At 49.1% G+C, this 23,399-nt stretch overlaps 1 protein-coding gene across 16 annotated transcripts in view; it reads right to left on the bottom strand.

The window, feature by feature from the left end:
* SAMD11 (sterile alpha motif domain containing 11) overlaps positions 1-23,399 on the bottom strand; it is a 317,376-nt gene that overhangs the window by 151,025 nt on the left and 142,952 nt on the right. For 3 of the 16 annotated variants that reach the window (XM_083453809.1, XM_083453803.1, XM_083453810.1), the window contains one exon: positions 2,712-2,803. In XM_083453809.1, coding sequence (XP_083309935.1) covers positions 2,712-2,783 — 72 coding nt within the window. In that variant the 5' untranslated portion in view covers positions 2,784-2,803. Of the gene's footprint in view, positions 1-2,711; positions 2,804-3,908; positions 4,223-4,954; positions 5,175-5,505; positions 5,630-6,207; positions 7,129-23,399 lie in introns of those variants that run through there. The other 13 variants (XM_083453806.1, XM_083453805.1, XM_083453804.1 and 10 more) reach the window with 13 other exon arrangements.

Raw genomic sequence — 23,399 nt, 5'->3', positions numbered from 1 at the left:
TGGGCGAACTGAAGATGAATTAAGTTTGTTTTGTGGGATAGAAAGATGTGAAGTTCATCTTTGTGTTCATTCTCTTACTCTTTGGACTTGTAAGCTTAAATATAATAAGTACTGGAGGAAATAAACGACCCAATTCCACTGTGTGGTTTTTTAATGCTTCCTTAGTCTTCTGAAGTATATTTTATACCTCGGCACAGCAGCTTATAGCATTTAGATATGGTGGCCTCTTTCAGTGGGTGAGATGTGCTGGACTCCTTTTTTTATGGAAACACAATATTTTTTAGTTTTTGTTTCGTTTTAGCTGTATATTGGTTTTAATTTTATTTTTAACTCACTTTGAGATAATAATAAATTATTATTATTATTATTATTATTATTATTATTATTTTGCCAGGATCATTTGGACAAACTGTGAACTGAAAATGAATTAAACCAGTTCACTCTGTGAAGGGACAGGCGTAAACTTGGATTAATCCCTTTCTGGGTGTGCTGAACTTAAACTAGAACTGGATTATCCTGAATGACTTAAGCAACAGCCTGTTACAAAGGTGGGGATACCTGTGGGCCCCCAAGAGGTCATCAGGATTCCAGCTCCCATTAATCCTGACACTGTCCATACTGGCTAAGACTGATGGAAATTTGAGTGCAACAGCATCAGAAAAGCCACAGGTTCTCCATCCCTGGCCTACAGCAGGGCTCCCCTTACAGATGACTCAGAAACCTCGACTGGTTCAAAGTGCAGTGGCCAGATTACTAACAGGGGTTGTCTTTAGAACCCATATAACCGCAAATAATTCCATTGGCTGCCATTGTTTCTGGGACCAATTTAAGGCACTGACAACTATCCTTCTTACCTACAGACCCTCTCGGGTGTTAAGATAAACGTGTGTGTGTGTGTGTGTGTGTGTGTGTGTTGGTAGTTATGCTACCCTCAGAAGTTCGGGGCATTCCATGTGGCAGCCCCCAAACTGTGGACTTCCTCCTTGAATGCTTGAAGAGGCAACCTCTTCACTCCGGCCTCTGACACTTGAGGTGTGTATTTTCAGGACCCTATTCTTACAAGCAAAATTTGTTTTAGCTGCTTTTAATTCTGAGCGTTAAATTGTTGCAACCTGCCCTGAGACCTGCTGGCAAACAACAACAACAACAAAGCACATTTTTCCCTCTCAGGCAGCAGCTACCACCCTTCCCAAAGAGCAACCCAAGATATCTGCAATGTTGCAGCGGCCTCTAGATCTCACATATCCCAATCAGAGAAGTGCCCACCACTGTACAAAGAAGAAAAGCCCACCTAGTGTCTAGAGCCTGGGGGCTCTGGACTTTCCCCAGCATATCTACTGAAGCTGGTGAGTGATAATATAAACATATTATAGATTGCCAGCCCCCCACTGCCAATACAATTTAATTGGGGTAGGTAGGATCAGGCTCTCCAAGGCTGAAGAACTGGCCACCCTCAAATCAGCTCTCTTATGAGCACATCTACACTATGAATTTAAACCAGCCTCAGATAGGTTTCGCTGTGATGACCCTGGGGTCTCCCTCATCGCACACACAAAAAAACGTAATGGAATTTTTGGAAATGAACATACCACCAACCAAGCCATATACTGCAAATAATCAGCTGTCAATAACCACATTTGCACTTCACAGACCCACAAATCCTCATTTGGCATTCAGTGCTCATTTACAAATGTTTATAGATGTACAGATGCACTTCTTACTCAACAAGCCTCACTTTGTGTTATATCACTTCGTTTAACACCACCTTTACCAGGAAAAAAAATAGGATGCCATGCAATTGTCGAAAAGTACTGATGCGAGTCAATTCAGTAATCACAAACTGAAACCCAAACCCTATATTCTTAACGACATCACACTCATCAACTGCAGAGAATTACGGATTCCTGCTCCAGATTCTATACACATAATGTGGGTTGCAAATCCACTCTTTGCTCATAAATATGATTTGAAAGGTGTGGGGCTGGGAACCCCACCCCATTGTTTCATCATTCCAATTTAGAGTACAGAAGGGTGCTAGAGTGTGCAAAACCAGCTGCCTTAAGTGTAAGCACATTTACGTGAAAGTATGTCTCATTGATTGAAGTATCGGCACAGTTGAGAAAAGGGCCTTCCATTTAATTGAACCCTACTAATGCTGTACATTATTCCCATTTTCAAAAAAATATTATTATTATTATTTTTATGAACATAGTGTTCTCTTCTTTTTTCAAGATAGGATTGTTATTCCTGCAGTCTTTTGCCAACAGTTCCAAAACATGCACATTCCAATATCATAATCTAACTTCAAATCCTCTTACACGGACTATTTTGCACTGCTGAATAATATACCAGAAAGGGGAAATGGATGACCAAGAAAGCTGATAGAAAGCTCGCAAACACTTGAGCTGGCATCCTTGAACAGCAGTTTTGCCTGCCTATTGGAGGCTGCAACCCTGAGCCCTCCTCGCTAACATGGAGCTAAAACTAGATGCATTCAGCATAAGAACATCGCAGGATATAGCTCTCTCAATTGTCACAGAGGACCACAAACCACTGTCTCCCACCAGCAGTCACACATATACTTAAAAAACAGTGTGCACACCGGCAGGGGTGGATAGATGAAGAAATTATCAAATAGAAATGTGGCCAAATATTAAAACAGAGAAATTATTTCTTTGCGTTCTCATTTTGGTTTTTCGCAATCATCTTACCACTGGAGACGAAATTCGACACCCAGGGCAATCACAGATTGGAGGATGTACCTGTAAGATTCCTTTGGACATAAGAGTCTTCAAACTTTTCCCTGGATGAAAAAGAAAAAAGAGGGGAATGGGGGAATGGAAAGAACAAAACAAGTATTTAGTTTGGCTTTTAAAAAGAAAGAGAGCGAGAGAGACTGAGAGGCTTTGCACAAAACAAGCCAGCCTCTACCCACCCACCCCCTTTTACAGGGCCCTGGCTTGCACCCTAATTGAACTTTGTACCCTGTAGAAATGATGAAAAGGACTAGCAGCGCTCATTAGCCCCTATCTAACCTTGTTAAAAATGTTCGCCAGGCTGAAAAATAATAGGGGAACCCTGAAAAGGAGAAGCCTTGGAGAAGCAGAGCCGCTCTGCACCCACCCCGCCTCCCCCTGCATCAAGCAAACACCATTCAAGATGCCTGCATTTGCAATTCACAGCCATGACGCCAGCACTCAAAGGATAAAACACACACAACTGAAAGCAGGTAAAGAAAGGCAAACAACAGGCTGAAGAGACAGGCGGGGAGCGCAGGGAGCTTAGCCCCCCTGCCCCTGAAAAACTCTTTTCTCCATCCCTTGAACACCAGCTCTCCTCCCCAGAGGAATGAGGGGACTTTTCCTGAAGGCGGCCGGAGGAAGGGGGTAGCAGCATCATTAGAGCGGCGGCAGCAACAGCCGCTCTCCTCCTCCTCGAGGCGATCAATAAACAAGGCGAGGTGTCAGTCACCTCCTAATGGCTCTTGGGACCCTCGGCGTGACACATGCAGCCCTCGGCTAATGACATGTCAAGGCGGACGCCTCTTGGGCTTCCCACCTCCTTCACCCAGCTCTCCGGCCCCCGCTTCGCCCCAGCCTCAGCTGCCTCCCCGAGCCCGGGCAATAAAATAAAATAAAATGAGGCGCGCGGGGGGGGGGGGGTGTAAAAAAGAGCGCGCGCGCCAATGCAAGCCACAGGGGCGATCCTCGCCTCCTTGCACAACAGCAACGACGACGCACCCGCTTGCCGCTCCACTTTTCCCGGGGAAAGTCGCTGGGGCGAAGGTGTGGGGAGATTTTGTGAAATTAAATTGTTAATAAAGGAGGAGGAGGAGGAGGAGGGAAGAGGAGTAGCCGCCAGCACAGACCTCCCTCCCACCCACCAGCTCCCTCGCCACCGCCACCCACCTGCCTCGGCGCATTGGCGGATCCGGACTGAGCGGCTGGGGTTGGGATTTCGGTTTCTATTCGCATCAGCCCTCTCCGAAGCGACTCCCCCCCCCCCCACCCACAGGCGCGCTTCCAGAGCAGAGCAAGGCAGGCGCAGCAGACCCGCGGTCGCCACCCCCCCCCCGACCCGACCCGCTCCTCCGCTTAACCTCAGCGTCGGCGGAAGGGGCGACCCAAAAGCATCGAGGCCAGTCCCGGATCGGGACGCAAGCGGCAGATCAACAGCAAGCCACGGAAGACGCCACACTGCGGGTTGGAGGAGGGACACCACAGGTCCACGTGCCTCTTGCCTGTCCGAGGTGGGGGGGAGAGAGCAGCTCCGCTCATTGCGACGCCGGTAAAAAATGCAATCTCTCACAAGACACACACATACTTGGAAGTCGGCCCCGCAGAGTTCAGAGGGACTTACTCCCAAGTTAGGATCGCGCCCTCTAAGAACGGCACGCTACGCGCAAACACGAAGCTTGCGTTTTTGAACACCCCTCCCCCCCCTCCAATCCAGAAAGCAGCGAGGTTGCTGCGCCTCACTTGCCATTCAGGGGGGGTGCGGGCGAGAGGCGAGGCAACCGCGCGAAAAGCGCTCCCGCCAGTCGCAGAGGAGCAGCAGCGCAAAGGGGGTTCTCCAAAGTCTCGCCCAGCCGCCCCGGCGCAAAAACTACACTCACTTGGAGAAGAGAGAAGAGCGAAGAGCTTCGGTTTGGCAGGCGGGGGGGGGAGGGGTGACGGGGCGGGCGCGCCATTCACACATACACACGCTGAGCTAGACGTAAACAGCAGCTGTGCAGACACAACCGCGAAGGGCTCCCAGCGCCAAAACCACAACTCCGCAGCCAGGCGAGCAGCGCCTCAAAGGGGACGCGCCGTCGGGGCAGCAGAGAAAACAACGCGCGAGGCAGCTCCAAAAAGGATAGGAGTATGTATCTCTGTCGACCCTTTGCTCTTTGCAGTCCTGCTTCGATCCCCCACTACACGAACACACACAAAAAGAGCCCAGAAACACACACCAGACTCCGGGCGCCAAAGCGCTGGCGGCTTCTCGGCTCAGCCTGGCCTCGAGAAGTTGCAGCCTCGGGTCACTTCGGAGGCGTGCTCCAGACAGTCCTTCGCTCCGCGCCAGGCGGCTCTGGTTTGAAGTGGAGGAAAGACGAGTCTCTTCCAATCCTCAACCTCCCCCCCCCCCCTCCAACTGGCGCGCGCGCGCGCGAGACTCCGCCACCGCCCAACAAGTACAAGCTCTTTCCCCCCCCCATGGGCACATGCTGCCGCCACCGCTCTTAAAAAAAATAAATAATCCACCCTCGGTTTTACTTGGCCCGCAAAATACAAGAGGCGCGCATCAATAAGTGTCTTCAACTTTCTAAGCACGCGCGAAAACTTCGTCACCGCCGTCGGTTCTTTCGGATTCTGCAGCGCATTCGCGGCGTTGGTTCGTTCACACGCACGAAAGGCGAGTTTCACTTAAAGGCGTGTTTGTGTCAGTTTGACTTTCCGAAAGTAAAAAGGGCAGTTTATAAAAGGTGGGGCGGAGGACAAGGCTTGTGAAAGACGCACTTACAAACCCTCGCGGAACATCATCCCGCACACCCGCTGGCCGACAGCTGTTGCCCCCGCTGGGCATCCAGGGATTCGGCGGTGGAGAGGGAACTGGGAACGCGCCCCCTCGGAAAACCGCGGGAGTTTCCCAGTTTGACGGGACTCTCTTCTAACACGCGCCGATAGTTAACGCGGTCACGCCCCTCCCACCAGAACGTCGAATCTCCGGGAATGAGCAAAGGAGTCAAGAGTGCCTCTGAACATGAACAGAGATTCCTCCCCGTAACATTCAGTGAGCAACGATCAACCCACCACGCGATTACGGGATAACGGGGCGCGGAGACACTTGAACCCAAGCCACATATCATTTTAGCAGTTGCATACTATTTCCGGTAAAACGAAGAGCCCTGTGAAAAAGTAAAGCTTACCAAGCCTGTCCACACCCCACCCCGCTTCCCTTGTCCGAGATCGGGACGATGCAAAGGCTTGCTCCGTCTACTGATGGCTGAGGGAGAGGGAGTTTCAGCCTTCTAAAATCATACACACCCTACCTACTTTTCCCCACCAGCCGCCTGACGAGGAGCCCTGTGCGCCTCGAAAGCCGGCACTTTCGCCCCAGAGAGAAGCCAGCCGAGCAAGCAGAAAGGAGCAGCCCCCGTCGCCTGGCGCGCCCCGGCTTCCCGCCCCGGCTAGCTCGCTCTCTTCCCCGCCGGTCGGTCGGTACCTTTGTGCCGGATGCTCCGCTTCCAGTCCTTGGCGGTCTCCCGGCCGCTGACGAACTGGAACTCGTTGGGAGTGAGCCACTCTCCCCGGTAGCGAATGGAGGGCCCTTTGCTGCCCTGGCACAACTTATTGATGTATAGGAGCGCCTTGTTCTCGCCGCACTCCACCTCGATGCAAGGCTCGCCGTTGTCGAAGAAGGGCTGGAAATCCGGGATGGACGAGAAGCGCTCCAGCATCAGGTCCTCGGGGAGGGGGTGCGGGTGGGAGTGGGCGGCGGCGTGGGGCGCCGCGTGGAAGTCCAGGTAAGCGCGCTGCTGCTGGTGGTGGTGATGATGGTGCTGGTGGTGCGCAGCGGTGGCGAAGATCTGCTCGTAGGCAGGCGGGTGCGGGGTCACCACGGGGATGGCGGCCGCCGCCAAGGGGACCAGGTAGTCGGGCAAGGTCTCCATGGGCTGGTTAAAGGCGGCCAGCGCCAGCTCCTCGCGGTCCGGGCGCTCCCTCTTGATGGCCGGCATGGTGGCGGCGACAGCGGCGCGCTCAGCCGGCGGCGGCGGCGGCTGCTCTTCCCAGGCTGCAAGTTGCGCGCTTGGAATGAGCCTCCCGCAAGAGCAGCAGCAGCAGCAGCAGCAAAAGCAGCAACAGCCCCAGCACAAGCAGCACCTTGCAGGCGCCGGCTGGAGCGGCGGCGGCGGCGGCGAACCCGCTTGCAAAGCTCCCCAGCGGCGCAGCAGCCAAGGGGCGCCGGGATCCCGCAGCCAGCAACCCGAGCTTAATGCGCCCGGGAGGAGTTCAGAGCGGTGGCGGCGGCAGCGGCGGCAGATCTGCCCCTCCGGGTTAATACTTGACATCTTGGCCAGGGAGAGGGCGCCGCCGCCGCCACAGCTGCCGCCGCCGCCGCCGGAGACATGGTTTCGGTCGCCAAAGGTTTATTGATCTCCACTCACACACACACCCCTGCCGCCGCCGCTCCCCCCCCCAGCCGCGGATCGACCCTGCGCCTCTGCCTAGCGACCTCTTTTCTCTCTCTCTCTTTCTCTCTCACTCCCCCCACCCCCCACTTTCCCGCCTGGAGTATCCCCTTCTGGCTTGCCCTGCCAGCCCACGCAGCTCTCCCTGCTCGTTTGCCTGGCGTTTTATTTTTAATCTGGTTGTGTGCGAGTGGTTCTTTTTAATATATATATATATATATATTACAGTCACCTAAAATCTTGCAACCACCACCAGCAGCAGCCTTATTTTCTCTCTCCGTTCCACGCGGGTAACGCACTTTCACTCCCCTGCCCCGCCACTTGCAAAAAACGTAATTTTTTAAAACTGCATTTTTTATTTTAAAAATTGCAATTGCTTTAGCGCAACCTCTGCAACATTGCTTTCCTTCCCTCCCACACAAGCCTGCAACTTTTCCACAGGTCTGTCTCCCCGCTATTAAGAATAATTTTAAAAAACCCACCCACATGCATTCACACGTGCACCTGCAAAAGGGGATATTTCTCAAACGACGCCCCCTCCCAGCGAAGCCTATTGAGATGGTTAGGAAATCAATTTCTAGGCTAGAAATTAAAAGCAACCTAGTATTTTAAAAAATTAATAAATAAAAACACTTTCACAGTCGACAATTCCCCCTCCCCAATAAACAGCGCCCTTGCCTTTACTAGAAGTAAGGGGGTTCTATTTGGCTGGGCTTCCTCTTACAGGCACCCCTGATAGAAACATATATATTGATATATTTTCGGAAGTCAGAGTGGAGTTCTGAGACACTCCGACCAAACAAGCTTTTCCCTCCGCTGCCGATTCTCCAACTTGCCCCATTTAAACAGCACAAGGCGCTTGCAAAAAAAAGAGAGAGGCGGAAAAAGTGGAAGGTGGGGGGACTGACTCTAGGAGAGGGGGGTAAGCGACGGACAACCACCTTCTTCAAAGAACCACACAGTCGTCTCCCCTGTGTTGTTTTTTTTAAGCCCAAATTAACCTGGGTGGATGGGTTAATAAAGGTTGCTCTTCTTACCCGTGGACTCTGGATGCCGTTGGAGTCAGTGGGTGTCACTGGGGCTTTGCCCCCGAACCTGTTTTCAGCTGGAAGGCTCACTGCTGCCTTGGGCAGCAAGAGTGAAGGTCTCTACTCTGTCTCATCGCAACTCTGGTGTTTGGAAAGAATGGGCTTCTGGATTAAGGTAAGTGTGGTGCAGGCAGCTGTGAGCCCCTGCACACATTTTGTTTGGGGGGGGTTAAGTAATCTTCTCGTGGGCAATCTTACTTTGAGGGACATTTTCTACAACATGGACAGGGAACCTGAGACCCACCAGAAGATGCTGGGTTCACAACTCCCGCCATCTCCAGCTAGCAAGGACAACTGTCAGCACCAGGTTCCCCACCCCACTCCACCAATGCATTGCCTATGTTGTCTTCAGAACAAGCGTCTTAAACATCATGGCAGTCCTCTGTCATGGGTCTCAGTCTGACTTCAAATTTTCACTGCAGAAGCAGACCTCTAAGGAGAACAAGGCGTTCCAGGCCAGAGCGGGGCTGACCCCCTTTTTGGATACTGCCCTTGTGTTTTGGACAGTCGCACTACGCAAGGGTCATTGTGTTCTCCAGACAGTACTCTTGGAGCCCAGAACCACCACCTCCATCATAAAACTGGCCCCATAAAACTCTTGTCTTCCTGTCCTGTTTACGGCCTTCCCGCTGAAGCATTTGATTGGCCAATGTGAAAACAGGATGTTTTTAAACACCTGGTTTTTTTAATCAAGAATTTTATCAAGGGTTTTTTTGGTTGTTGTTGTTTTTTTGTAAACCGCTTATCAGGTTTCTTAAAGCTGTAAATTTTGTAGAATGTAAAATAAATAAGCAAAGGATGCTGGATTGGCTGGGCCTTTGGCCTGATCCAGGGGCAAGGCTCCTCTTATGTTAATCTAGGTCAGGAAAGGAAGTTACGGAGAACATGTCCTTAGGGAGAGCTCTACATCTAAATATATATAAAGCACGTAACCAAAAATGTATAGTGGTTCCTTGGGTTACATACACTTCAGGTTAGAGACCCAGAAATAGTACCTCAGGTTAAGAACTTTGCTTCAGGATGAGAACAGAAATTGTGCTCCGGTGGCGCGGCGGCAGCGGGAGGCCTCGTTAGCTAAAGTGGTGCTTCAGGTTAAGAACAGTTTCAGCTTAAGAACAAACCTCCGGAACGAATTAAGTACTTAACCCGAGGTACCACTGTAATAACAAAAGAGTTGAATTCAATGTTAGTCTTACTCAGAAGAGAACCATTGAAATTAATGAACAATTTCAGTGGGTCTACCCTGAATAAAAGTTAGTCGAATGCAACCCAAAGTGTGGAATTGGATCTCTATTTCATACTACATTTGTTCTAAAAATAAAAATTGGCAGAGCTAGCAGGGGCCAAGAAAAAAATGACTGTGGGGGTGGATCTGGGACCACCAGTTGCCTGTCCTAAAACAACTGTATTTGGCTGCTGTCACAGACAGACTTGTGGGCCACTGTGTCCCTGTTCTGAGGATGATCCAGTCCAGATGTTCTTATATAATATAAAGCAGCTGGAGAAATAATTTTAAAAAAACACAAGCAGAACAACACCACCACCCAAACCCCACACCTTTTCTTGACACTCCCTCTTGTTGAATGCCTTGTGCATGGAGGAAGGAGAAAAAAGTGGTGATCTTGGTTTGTGGTTCACAACTTGGGTGTGTCAGGGAGATATCCTACCTAATTGCCACATTTACTGCTTTCCATTAAAAGTTTAATGGCGAGGTTTAAAATATTACATTACATTGTACTGCGTGTTTACTTGCCAATATTTCTCTGTATTTGATTATTTCCCCCCCACCAAAAAAATAATGATGATGATGAGGCAAAGCTTGGCAGGCAGCCTACCAGAAAATGAACTATTTCCCACCCTTCATTTGGAATATTTGAAACTGTTTGTAGACAAGCAGCCCCCCTAAAGCTCTGAGAAAAGAGTGATGCTCAGAGTTTTCTGTCTCCCTGCTGGTCGCCAAGGACAAACCGGCGCCAAAAGCGGTTTGTCAGAGAAGCCTTGTGCCAATCTTGTCAGAGCTGAAGGAGACTCTGAATGCAGGAGGGCACAGCGAGGAACTCCCCAGTTACAGCTGTGCTCTGTAAAAACAACTCAGTAACTTTCTGATGGTGCATCCATGTCCAGTACTAGAGCACCCCTTTGGGAACGCTTTGAGCTCAAGGTCACAAGGCAGCCCATCCATCCTCATTTGCAGGGTAACTGAGTGCGATGCAGTTGTTAGAGTGCTGGACTATGACTGGGGAGCCCAGGGTTCAGATCCTCACTGGGTGACCTGGGTTCAGTCACAGTCCCTCAGCCTAATCTACCTCTCACTGTTGTTGTGACGAGAGCTGTGTACTCCTTGAAGGAAAGGTGGGATTACAGTGGACGCTCAGATTGCAAACATGATGCGTGCAGAAGGCACATTCGCAACCTGCAGCGCTGTGTCTACGCACGTACGAGTTGCGATTCGGCGCTTCTGCACATGCGCAAAGTGTGATTTAGCCCTCCTGCGCATGTGCGATTTCCGAAACCCGGAAGTAACCCATTCCGGTACATCCGGGTTTCGGCGTGTCCGTAACCTGAAAAAACGCAACCTGAAGCATCTGTAACCTGAGGTATGACTGTATCCAAAATCACAGAATAAATCCATCAGCTCCAAAATTTGCCTATTCTGGCTACATAATAAGAGTCTGCTGGATCATCTGGTCCAACATCCTGTTCTCACGGTGTACAAACAAATGTCTGTGGGAAACCCACTAGAGCACTCTCTCTTCCTGAAGTTTCCAGCAACTGGAATTCAGAAGCATTACTGCCTATGACCGTCGAGGCAGAACATAGCCATCGTGGCTGGTAGTCATTGATAGCCTTATCCTCCATGAATAGCCCTTGACATAGAATTATCCTCCTACAATGATTTGTCCAACCCTCTCTTAAAGTGGATTGGCATCGCTGCCTCCAATAGGAGCAAGTTCCTCAGCTAGTACAGTGGTACCTCGGGTTACAGACACTTCAGGTTACAGACTCCGCTGACCCAGAAATAGTACCTCGGGTTAAGAACTTTGCTTCAGGATGAGAACAGAAATCGTGCTCTGGAGGCGAGGCGGCAGTGGGAGGCCGCATTAGCTAAAGTGGTGTTTCAGGTTAAGAACGCACCTCTGGAATGAATTAAGTACTTTACCTGAGATACCACTGTAATTGCTTTCAAGTGACTCAGTGTGAGGGACTGGGCAGAGGAGGAATGGCAGAGACCGCCTCCCCAGCTTGACCCTTCCAGGGAGGAGGGGGGAGGAGGAGGAGGAAGAGGAAGACAGTTTAGATTTACAACAGGGGTTTGCAGGAGGTCACAGCTCAGAGGAAGAGGAGGGGAAATAATGGGAGAGGAGGAGGAGGAGGAAGCAGCAGAAGGGCAACAGCTGACGGACACAGTGTCTTTAGAAAGCATTCCAGATCCCCCTCTCCCAGAACCCGGCGAGCCTTGAAAGTAGGAGAGCAAACAGCTCAAAGACAGAAGGAACATGGCAGCACCCGTATAAGTGATGAATGAGGAAGTGGGAGAGAAGGGGGTGGAGATTCACTCCAGACAACACCATTATCCAAGAGGCTGGGTTCTATAGCCTCTCCCTCTAATTACTGAATAAAAAAGGATAGTAAGAAACCTTCCCTTGTCTTTTACTTTCCTGGGCAACCAGCTGGGAGTCGTCGACAGCATCCTGACACTCAGACTAAGATCTGTCCTAGCTTTACTCTTTGCAACTCTAACTGGGTAGGCCAAGGTCTGAAGTAGGAACATAGGAAGCTGCTTTAGATCCTTGGTCCATCTAGCTCAGCATTGTTGACACATTGGCGGCAGCTTTCCAGGGCTCCAGGGGGCGGGGGGATATATTTCACAGCTCTACCGGAAAATGCTGGGGTTGCAACTGTTGTGCCACAACCCTCCCACTCATTTTCTATAAAAGGTGACGTCAGTGACAACTTGAATAAAATATTGGGGGGCTCCAGGTAAGCCCCACTTTGCATAATCAATCACAAGATGCAGCACACACAGACACACTATTTTAATGGCAATGCCTATCAACTGGGGGGGGGGGTCAGATATTTTGTTGGGGGGTGTGAAGACCCCTTGGTCCCTAGGAGTTGGCTCCTTTGCTCCCCATTTCTGGAATGTTCTCCCCAAGGAGGCTCGCCTGGTGCCTTCATTACATATCTTAAGGCATCTGACAGAAACATTTCACCCCCAAACAGGCCCTTGGCTGTTAAATGATCTATGTGTGTGTGGCGGGGGGGGGGGGTATTGTCATTATTACAATGGTACCTCAGGTTACAGACGCTTCAGATTACATATGCTTCAGGTTACAGACTCCGCTAACCCAGAAAGAGTACCTTGGGTTACGAACTTTGCTTCAGGATGAGAATAGAATAGTGCTCTGACAGCACGGCAGCAGTGGGAGGCCCCATTAGCTAAAGTGGCACCTCAGGTTAAGAACCGTTTCAGGTTAAGAACAGACCTCCGGAACGAATTAAGTTCTTAACCCGAGGTACCACTGTATTATGTTATGCATTTTTGTGTTTTTATGTTGTAAACTGCCCTGTGATCTTTGGATGAAGGACATTATATAAATATAATGAATAAAGAAAGAATAATAAATACCAGCAGCATATAAACCCACCAATTAAGCCGTAACATACAATCAGCTGAGCCAAGAAGAGCAATTGAATGCAGCAGTAAGCAAGCCTGGCTAGTCCTTTTGGAAAGTGACGTATAAAGCCTTAGGTGGTTTAAGACCCCTGTTCTTCAAGGATTGCCTTTCCCCACATGAACCTGGACCCTGTAATCATCACTGGAGGCCCTTATTCATGTGCCCCATCCATCAGATGTCCTAAGAGCAGCAACTCAAGGATGGGCCTTTTCATTGGTGTCCCTGTCATGAGATGCTCTCCCTGGGGAGTCATGCCTGGCACCATCTTTATCTAGTTCTAGAATCCAGGATAGGACTCCCTCTCCCTGGCTTTTGGCCCTTAATTTGAATGGTACTGTGGCCTCTTTTACTGGTGTGGGACTTGGAGCTCTGCTGCCTTGTTTAACTGTGTTTTTAGTATTTTATTTGAATTGTGTTTTAGGTTTTTATTGAGGTTTTAAATGGTATTCTTGTAAGTTGCTTCAAGTTACCTTGTAGGAAAAGCAATGAACAGTAACAAATTATTATTATTATTATTATTATTATTATTATTATTATTATTCCACAAAGAGGGAGCCTCCATTAATAAAGGCCTATCCCTTGTAACCACTTGGCCAACCAAGGAAAGCAGACACACTCTTAAGAGGCCCTCCCCCAACAACAATTTCAGATGTATACACAGGAAGTGTTCTTTGAGTCATTCATCTTCAAGAGGTGGGTCAACACCCCAAACTAAGTTTTGTTGCCGCTGTGGCACCAATGCCACTTTTTTCTTTCCTTCCTGGTGGAGGGAGATAAGGCCCAAAACTTCACACGTATGCTAAAAAGTGTTTTAGAGCAAGTCCCATTTGCAGACTGGGGTTAAAGGTGGATCCTTGGTCTATAAAAGCTGGAGAATATTGCTTTAAGGCACCTTGGTCCCACACCATTTACGGTCTTAAAGGGCAAAATTAGCACTTTAAATTGTTCCTTTAAACTGTGGCTGGAAACCTGCATATAGTTCTTTAAACCCAAGTGATTAGTTCCTGTTAGCAATCTGGTTACCACAGTTTGGAGCAGGTTTTGCAAGACCAGGGCTTTTTTTCCCCAGCCGGAACTCACTGGAACTAGAAAAAAAGCCCTGTACAAGACTATTCAAAACATCCAAGTCCTTACAGAGTCCTATATCCCTGGCCTAGACTTTTAAGCTTGATATGCCAGTTACAGAACTCAACACTTTATGCATGCTAAGTAGGGAGCAACAGTGACTTTTGCAACCTATCAGCTTGTTTTAAATGCAGCGGAAATAATGTCTTGCAAGGAAGTCTGCTTCCCACCCTACCCAGCAACTGAGCTCCTGCAAAGATTATCTTCATTACTTTGCAGACGAGCTATGGTCCCTGTATACTGTAGAGCCCAAACAGGATATGTAGCAGATTTATTCTGCTTAAAGCTAATGCAGGGACTGTTGAATTCTGTATTCCTGTAAGCTATCACATTCTCCAGAAACCATTCCAGAGGCTAAATATGACACTCCAATTGGAGGTGGGTGTGGAGTCAGTAACAACAAGCATCTTGTTGGCCACTGTGAGGACAGGATGCTGGAGTAGATGGGCCAGTGGCCCATTAGGCTAGTCCTAATCATCTGGAGGACCTTCCACCGTTGCCTGATTTTAATAAAGCACCAAAACATCTCTCTGGTCAGCTGAGCTCAACCACATGAAAGCCCAGTGCTTCTCAGCTCTGGACTGGGTAGTGGTAAAGGAATGATGGAAATCTGACAGGCAGTGCCACATCCAAGGCTGGATATAAATAAGAAGCTAAGTAGGTGGGTGTTGACTTGGTATACTAGATTTGTGGGGCTGTGCCCCATCTGACCTAGTGGGCCGGCCTCCATGTCCATAAAGGGATTTAATTTGGGGGTGCGGGCTGGAGGAAAGAGATACAAACAATAAGTAAATTTGTATGCAAGTGTGCAAAATGGCACCCACCTTCTAATAATACCCCTGACAGCTGCTGATAAATTATTTCCTGGTCTCAACTTTAGATTCTGTCCCAATGGAGACCCTAGAACAGCATGAGTCTCCAGCTGTTGTTGGACTACAGCTCCCACTATCCCTAGCTAGCAGACGTGCCGGCTGAGGCTGATGGGAGTTGTAGTCCGACAACATCTAGAGTGCACCAGGTTGTAGAAGGCTGTCCTAGATCTTTCTCTCCAGGCTGTGTCTAGCACCACCAGGCACATGAGGCCCCAATGTGCTGTGCAGGGCAGCTGGGCAAGCGCCACCAAAGTCCTGCTTGGTGGGATCAGCACCAGAGGTCAGACTAGCCTAAGGCCAGACTGCTTCATTAGGGGAGATGTTTTGACAGCTCAGAGAGGAACAGCCGCCAAAGGGGAGGGGGGTGTAAGGGGGGCTTTGGGTGGGGTGATGGGGCTCGAAGCACTGAGGACATAAGGTCCTATTTAAAAAAATAAAATAAACACCATTACTGGAAAGATCCCAGGTTTCGCCTGCTTTAATCCAGCAGAGACCGAAAAAGGCCAAAGTTCCACAGTGATTTCTCGGAACATAAGAAGAAATCTCCACAAATGCAATAAACATTCCTTCTTTCCTGAGCAAGGCCACATTCACACCATACATTTAAAGCAGTATTACACCACTTTAAAGAGTCACAGCTTCCCCCAAAGAATTCTGGGAGCTGTAGTTTGTTCTGGGTGCTAAGATTTGTTGGAAGTTCCGATTCCCCTTTACAGAGCCGTAATTCCCAGAATGGTTTAGCATTCAATCTCTTTTCCCAGGGAACTCTGGGAACTGTAACTCTGTGAGGGGAACATGGGGTTCTCACAACCCTCAGCACCCTTTAGCAAACTACACTTCCCAAGATCCTTTGGGGGAAGCCATGATTGTTTAAAGTAGCATGATAGTGCTTTAGATGTCTAGTTCGGGTAGGACCTAAGTCCTACTCAGCAGAAACCCATTGAAATTAACGGACCTAAGTTACACAGCTCACTGACTTCAATGGGTCTCTTTTGATTCTCTGCTATCAGGTGTCCTGTGGTTTTTTGTTTGTTTGTTTTTCTTTATTTCCTCCCTCTCTCTGCTGCCCCCCCCATCCTTTTAGTCTTATTCCCCAGGCAAGGGATTAATTGAAGTAAACCCATTGCCATGACAACCACACAACGTGGAGCTTTAATCAAACAAAACTCCGATAAGATGGGAAAAGGGAAGTAAAGACGGAGAAAGCAAAACCAAAAAAAAACCCCAACAACAACCCTGGGGGAAAATATTAAAGACCCACAGTGAAACTATACCAAAACAGAGACAGGTGGCCTCTCTCTGCCTCCACTGCTGACTTGGTGAATGTTTTATACAGAGTTCAGTCAGAGGCCAGGCACCCTGACCGTGAGCGGGGCAAAGGCGTGCTTGACACCAGTGAAGGGCAAGAGACAGCCAGGTCAGGGTCTGGCTGGGGAAGCTTCTTCCAAACTGGGGGCCGCATTCCCTTCCTGGGGCCACATGCCATTGGTGGGTGGGGCCAGGGGCAAAAGTGGGCGGAGCAACACATGTACATTTTACCTCGGTGCAGCAGGCTAGTTTCTAGATGTACTCACACACACATCTCTATCAAGGCAAACAAGAGACATGATCAGGGTCCAAGGAAACGTTTCAAGGCAAGCGAAAACACGCAAGGAGGGTGCAGAAGAGTGTGGCCTGGAGAAAGCAGGTGTAGCTAAGGAGGGGTGCGGCCTGAGGATAGCCCTAGGGGCCAGGCAGAGAGCCCTAGAGGGCTGCTTTTGGTCTCCAGGCCAGGTTCCCCATCCATTTGAAGATAAAACCACCCAACTCCCTTCCCATTCTGTAGGCTTCTCTGTAGCATGGCACCGGCAATACCAGTGGCTAACGTGCCCATGCCTTTCCTAGCACCTACCCCCAGTGGCATAGGGACGCGGGTGGCGCTGTGAGTTAAACCACAGAGGCTAGGACTTGCCGATCAGAAGGTCGGCGGTTCGAATCCCCGCAACGGGGTGAGCTCCCGTTGCTCTGTCCCTGCTCCTGCTAACCTAGCAGTTCGAAAGCACGTCAAAGTGCAAGTAGATAAATAGGTACTGCTCCAGCGGGAAGGTAAATGGCGTTTCCATGTGCTGCTCTGCTTCGCCAGAAGTGGTGTAGTCAGGTTGGCCACATGACCCGGAAGCTATACGCCGGCTCCCTCGGCCAATAAAGCGAGATGAGCGCCTCAACCCCAGAGTCGGCCACGACTGGACCTAATGGTCAGGGGTCCCTTTACCTTTACCCCCAGTGGCAGAGCTTCATGTTCCAGCACCGGAGGTGGAGAGCAGGCGGGGGTGTGGCATGCATTCTGGGGGCGTGGCGCGCTGCCTGCAGGGGCGGGGCCTCCAGCGATGGTGGGGGGGCAGCAGTGATGGAACCCCACCGGGACTGCGCTGACGGGGGCGGTGTGCTCCCCCCGCCCCCCTCTTCCTCCACCAGTGCCTACGCCCAACAGTCAATATCGGCCAGGCTACGTGCCACGGAGGTTTTCCCTAGCCAATCCTGCTTTTCTTTCCAAGCCAGGAGCTTGCTTCAGGCTAGCATGCACAATGACCAGCCGTGAGTCAGGCAGCTGTGGGCCCCACTCTGAAAATAAGCCAACTAGCCAACTGTGAGTGCTGGTGAGGGGCAACGTGTATCGATCAATAGAAAATGATAGACATGCATACCTATATGTCTGTAAAAGAGATAAAGGCTGCACATTTAATGCACGTTATTTCTCTCTCCCTGCCCACAAAGTACCATGTGAACTGCAATCTAAAAGATAAGGTGCTTCTTCAGGCAGCGCAAAGTTAAACTATGGAACTCGCTCCCACAGGAGGGGCAGCCATGGCCACCAACTTGGAAGGCTTTAAAAGAGGATTGGACATGGAGGAGAAGGCTGTCCATGATTGCAGGAAGCAATGCTTCTGAAAACCAGTGGATGGAAACCAAAGGAAGGGAGAGCGCTCTAGTGCTTGAATCCTGCTTGCGGGTTTCCGAGGCATCTGGTTGGCCATGGTGACAACAGGATGCTGGAGAAGACTGGCCATTGGCCTGATCCTGCAGGCTCTTCTTAAGTTCTTAGTTTACCAAGAGTACTGGGAACTGTAGCCCTGTGAGGGGTAAACTGCAGTTCCCAGGATTCATAAGGAGAAGTCATGTGCTTTTTAAATCTATGGTGTGTATGCAGCCATAGAGAGGCAGGGGAAGCCTACCCTTAACAATGATTATTTTTCAGCATGAGTTTGGGGGGGGGGGCGGGGCGGGAGGAGAGAAGCACCAATTTCCCTTTGGTCCGCTTCATCTGTCCCTTCTCTCTCCTGCTGACTACTCATCACTGACTCCCGCAAGGGCAGTTCCGAGACAGACACGCCTGCAATTCATCAAAGGGGAGGCATAAGTCTTCGATGACAGGCCTACTGTAGCGTATCACACCGATGCAATGGGATGTTAGCACAGCACAGCAGAGGAGGGGAGAGGAAAGCCCTGGAGGTTGCCAGCCCTCTCGCCACAGCAAGCCAGTCTGGACCTCGCTTTAATGAATCTGTGTATAATTGCAGTAAAGAGCCAATCTCCAGAAAGGGGTGGACAAAATCTGTTGACTGCGATTTCTCACCTAAGTTTCTCGCTTTCCCAATCTTTTAAGTTCAGTTCATCACCATTCTGCACCACTTTTGCAATTTTGCCCACAGATCATCAGGATTTCATTTATCTTTTTGTCAAAGTATTTCTATACTGCCTTCTCATAAAATATAGGTATGTGTGTGTGTGCGTGCACACAGCAATATATGGAGAGACATTAAAAGCAGGGCAGAACAATCATTAAAAATGACTGGCTACTCAAGAAAATCTTAAACAACTGCATAGGCCTGTTGGCATAAAAAGGACTTCAGGATATGCATCTCTGCTGGAAGAACTGATGGTTGCAAGGAAAAATCGGTATAAAATGAGAATTCCTTGAATGCCAAGATCCAGGGTTGGGGCAAGTACTCTTTGGTGAGAGAACCCAAGCAGAGATTTAAAATCACAAGATATTCAACAAAATAAAATGTGGGAATATAGGCTGTTAGATCTTCTGACCAATCACTGACGGGAGTTGGGCGGCAGACCAGCTGCTCCCAGAGCCTGAGCCCAGGTCAAAGCAACATCAAAGACAGAATCACAAGGCCTTTCAGCTTACATTTGGCACCTGAGTTTCCCCGTTTCATCTCTCTCCCCCTTTTGTGTTTGTAGTCTTGAAAGAAGGTTCTGAGTTGCAGCACAGAAGTGAGGGGCAAGGTGGGAACCCACCATTTATCCACTGATCTGACAGCAGGACATGCCCCCCCCCTCCTCCAACGCATGCACACATGTCGAAGCACTCAGGAAGTGTGCCAAAACTTTGCTGGAGCTATCAGACAGGTACATTACCAGGCTTGGCACCAGTCACTAAGGCCCCAATATGGCAGAGCCTGCTGTTAACTACTGCCCTTGCTCCTCCTTTCCCCCCTGTGGTGCTGAGCAACTGCAAGTCACAGTTTAAGATGATGGGAAGAGTCCTGTAGCTGGATCAGTTCAAAGGTCCATCTAGTGCAGCATCCCGTAGTCATGCAGTGGCCAAAGCCTATGCAGTGCATCCTGCTTGCTTGGATTCTGATTCTGGACCATGTCAAGGACTGGCTGGGTGCGGAGGAATGGTGGGAAGAACCACCTGGGGAAACCACAAAAGGAAGAAGGCTCAGAGCCCGGGGCAGGGTGGGTGGGACAGCAATGAGTGGTCAGAGGCAGAAGACTGGGAAGAGGAGGTGTTGGAAGCTGAAGGGGAAACAGGGCTTAGTGAGCTGGGAGAGTCATGGCAGAGAGATGTCCAGAATCAGAGGCAGAAGCTGAAGCAGGAATGTGGGGGAAAGGAGAGTCATAGGCAACAAGCTCCCCACACCACCACCACGCCCAGTCTCCCAGGACCAGAAGAGGCGTGAAGCAAGAAGAACAAAGACAGGCACACAGGTGCACTCTCCACTTGCTCAGAAAAAATACCAGAGAGGAGGAGACAGGGGAGGGGGGGACCTTTAGTATCAGCAACTGATCCATGGGGCAAGACCTGCTCAAGAAGAGTTCCTGTGATCATTAGGCATTCCACCAAGTCTATGCAGATCCCGTTTTTGCTAATAAAGAGTTAACTCCAACTTTGAATAGTGTGACTTACTGCCGGCTCGCTCTGTGACAAACCAGACCTGGACATGGTTCTGGTTGCTGTCCCATTGGTGCGGCTGCTGACAAGTCGCTTGTTGCCCAGTAAAAACAGGGCAAATGCACATATAGGCAGAAGGACAGGGAGGGAGATAGAATTACAAAGTGAAGCCAAAAGGCTTAGCAGCGCAAGAGACAGTGAAAAGGCAATCCAGTCAAAAGAGTAAGGCAGGGGCCTTTTATTCCACAAAGGGCTGTGTTCCCTTTGAGGCAGTCTGCTGTGGCTGAATGCTGATGGTAAGGGATGGGCTATGCTCAAACCACTGGTGAGTGACACCAGATCTCAGAGTGGCATCCCTTTTCTCTCACTCTCTTTCTTCAGCCTCCTTCTCCACTTCCTTGACACACTCATGAAATTAAGATGAGGGTTGTGGGTTGTCCACCCTTGGAGCAGAAGATACTGGATGGGAGTAGGAATAAGCCACTTTCATCCGGCATGTAATTGGTAAAGCCAGATGAATAGTGTGTTATGTGATAAACAACTTTCTATTGTGGGTGGGGAGGGAATTCCTGCGGCACCTTAAAAACCAACGACATAAACAAACCACCCCCAGTCTCCATTGATTCCACGCTCAATACAGTCAAATCTAGAAATGAGGAACCCATCGCACCTGCCTGATATGTGCTGATTTATGCTCCATACCAACAGTGCATTTAAAGCACATGGTTTTCCCTAAGGAATCATAAAACTGTAGTTTGTTAAGGGTGCTGGGAATTGTAGCCCAGTTGGGGTAAACAACGGTTCCCAGTGTTGTTGTTTGTTGTTGTTTTGGGGGGCTGCTTTTTTTGGTTTGTGTTTGTGTGTGTGCAGCTTTTAAAAGGGTCTTTTTCCTTGTGGGAAAAAAGAACCAGTAGCCTCTAGGGTTTGTTGCTGGTGTTGCCATTTCTGTTTGTTTGCAAAGATGTCCACTGCGCATGAGGATGACACTCAAGAGGGTTTTAGTCTATAAAGCAGCATCCGTTGCTTTATACTGAGCCAGACCATTGGTCCACCTGTCTTGGCATTGTTGACATCGACAGGCAAAGACTCTCCAGGGAGTCTCTCAGACATCTTCACTCAGCTCTACCAAGGGAAGGAACCTGAGACTTTCGGCGTGTAAAGCAGGTGCACTTACCACTGAACAACAGCCCCTGCGTTGATGATAACGTACAAAAATAACATACAAAAATGAGAATTAAGAGCATAAGTAGAGCCCTGCTGGATCAGGCCCATCTAGTCCAGCCTCCTGTTCTCACAGTGGCCAGCCAGATGCCCGTGGGAATCCTGCAAGCAGGACCTGGGCACAAGAACCCTCTCCCCTCCTGCGGTTTCCAGCATCTGGGATTCAGAAGCATCACTGCCTCTGACTATGGAGTCACAGCACAGCCATCGGTAGCCCTCTCTTCCATGCATTGGCACAATCCTCTTTTAACACGCTGTAGATTAGCGGCCATCCCTGCCTCCTGTGGGAGTGTGTTCCATAGTTTAACTAAGTGCTGCACGAAGGAATTATTTCTTTTATCTCTCCTTCAATTCACATTATGCATTATATTGGGGGAAATTGCTTTTAAAAATGTGCGTATGTGAACTGAAACTGCATATAAATGTGTGTTTATTAGGATAAACCCACACTAAAATGCTGATAATTCTTTTTATGAGGAAAAAACAAAACATCGCTGTGGAAATGTGGAGAATGTAATTTTTTAAGAAATGAAAAGAAAAGAGAGGAAAAACTGAGAAGACAGAAGTGGACAGATTTGCCCGTCCCTAATACACATGGTATACCAAGGTGGGCTCCTGGCTTCTCAGGGCGATATGGCAGTAGACTTGTCCATTCCTAGTAAACATACATACACAGATGTATCTCAGCCTCCAGCCATCAGAGAAAGGTCTTCTAGCCATTAATGCCCATTGACGGAACATCTTTGCTAATAGCTCAAGAAAAGGCTAAGGGAAAGGTCACCTCATCCCTCAGCTGCTATTGCAGTGTGCTACCAAGAGCGGTGTGCCATGGTGGGGCGATTCTGCCAACCCCTTCATCCTGCCCATGGTTTCTGGTGAAACAGCTGCTGTGGAAAGGCTTGTTTAAGGCAGCTTCTTTGTTCACAGTACTACACACAGGTCTGGCAGTTTGGATATCTGAACCTGTGGTGGGTGGGTGTGTATAAGCGAGGTTTGGGTACTAATTTCTTGTGTTTGGATAAGTGATTTTTTTTTATAACGAGCGTTTGAATAGCGGGACCTGCGTGTATGTGTAAAGGAAGCCATATATCCTAAAGACACCACGGTCTCCAGTGACCTTCATTTCATGGAAACCGAACCCTGGGAAAGTGCAGGTACCCCTGGAGTCTCTCACTGCTCAGAGACCGGGGTGGTCTTGACATAACTCAGGGCCTCATAAGATTATAGACTTGTAAAGTTGGAAGGGACCCTGAGGATCATCTAGTTCAACCCCCTGCAATGCAGGAATATGCAGGGGTGTGCACAATCGTGTTGTGAGGATGTGGCCATAGTACTCAGATGCTGAACACAAAAATATTCATACTCTAAGGCAATTCTGTCTCTAAATGCGTGTGCGCACACACACACACACACACTCATCACAGTTCTTCCTCTACTTTAAACTGGGCATGTCTGGAGTGGATGGTTCCAGCTCCCAAAAGCTTCTCTCTCTCTCTCTCTCTCTCTCTCTCTCTCTCTCTCTCTCTCTTTCTCTCTCTCTCCCCCTCCCTCTCTGGCCAAGCCAAAGACAATGTAAGCTTATCCTAATGAGATTTTGAGCATTGCTTATCCCTTCAGTTCACCGAGGTTCAGTGCTATTGTAACTCAGCGACGGAAGCGGACTTTACAACCATTCTTTCAATTTTGAGGCGGAATGAAACAAGCCTGTATGAGGATCATGATGAGAATATTTACCCCTATTATTATTATCATTATTATCATTATTATTATTATTATTAGCAAGCCCAATGTGTGTACACTACTATCAGGCCTCCTAAAGGGCCACCCATGCCCAGAACAGGAGTGAAATTCAATTCAGTTCACATTTAAAGCTGAATTTATCAGATCTACACTTTCTGAAACAATCTGAGGACTGGAACACAACCATCTGAATCTTGCAATGCAGTTTTCCAACTACACTACATTTACAAACATGCATACTTTAGGGGAACAAGTGCATAAATGTAAATATATCAGTGAAAACAATGTACAAAAGCTGCCCTATAACAGGACATATTGCTTGCAAAAAGATGT

This window comes from Podarcis tiliguerta, assembly GCF_965153285.1.
Source record: "Podarcis tiliguerta genome assembly, chromosome: 8".
NCBI lineage: Eukaryota > Metazoa > Chordata > Lepidosauria > Squamata > Lacertidae > Podarcis > Podarcis tiliguerta.
This window is presented reverse-complemented; position numbering and strand designations above follow the sequence as displayed.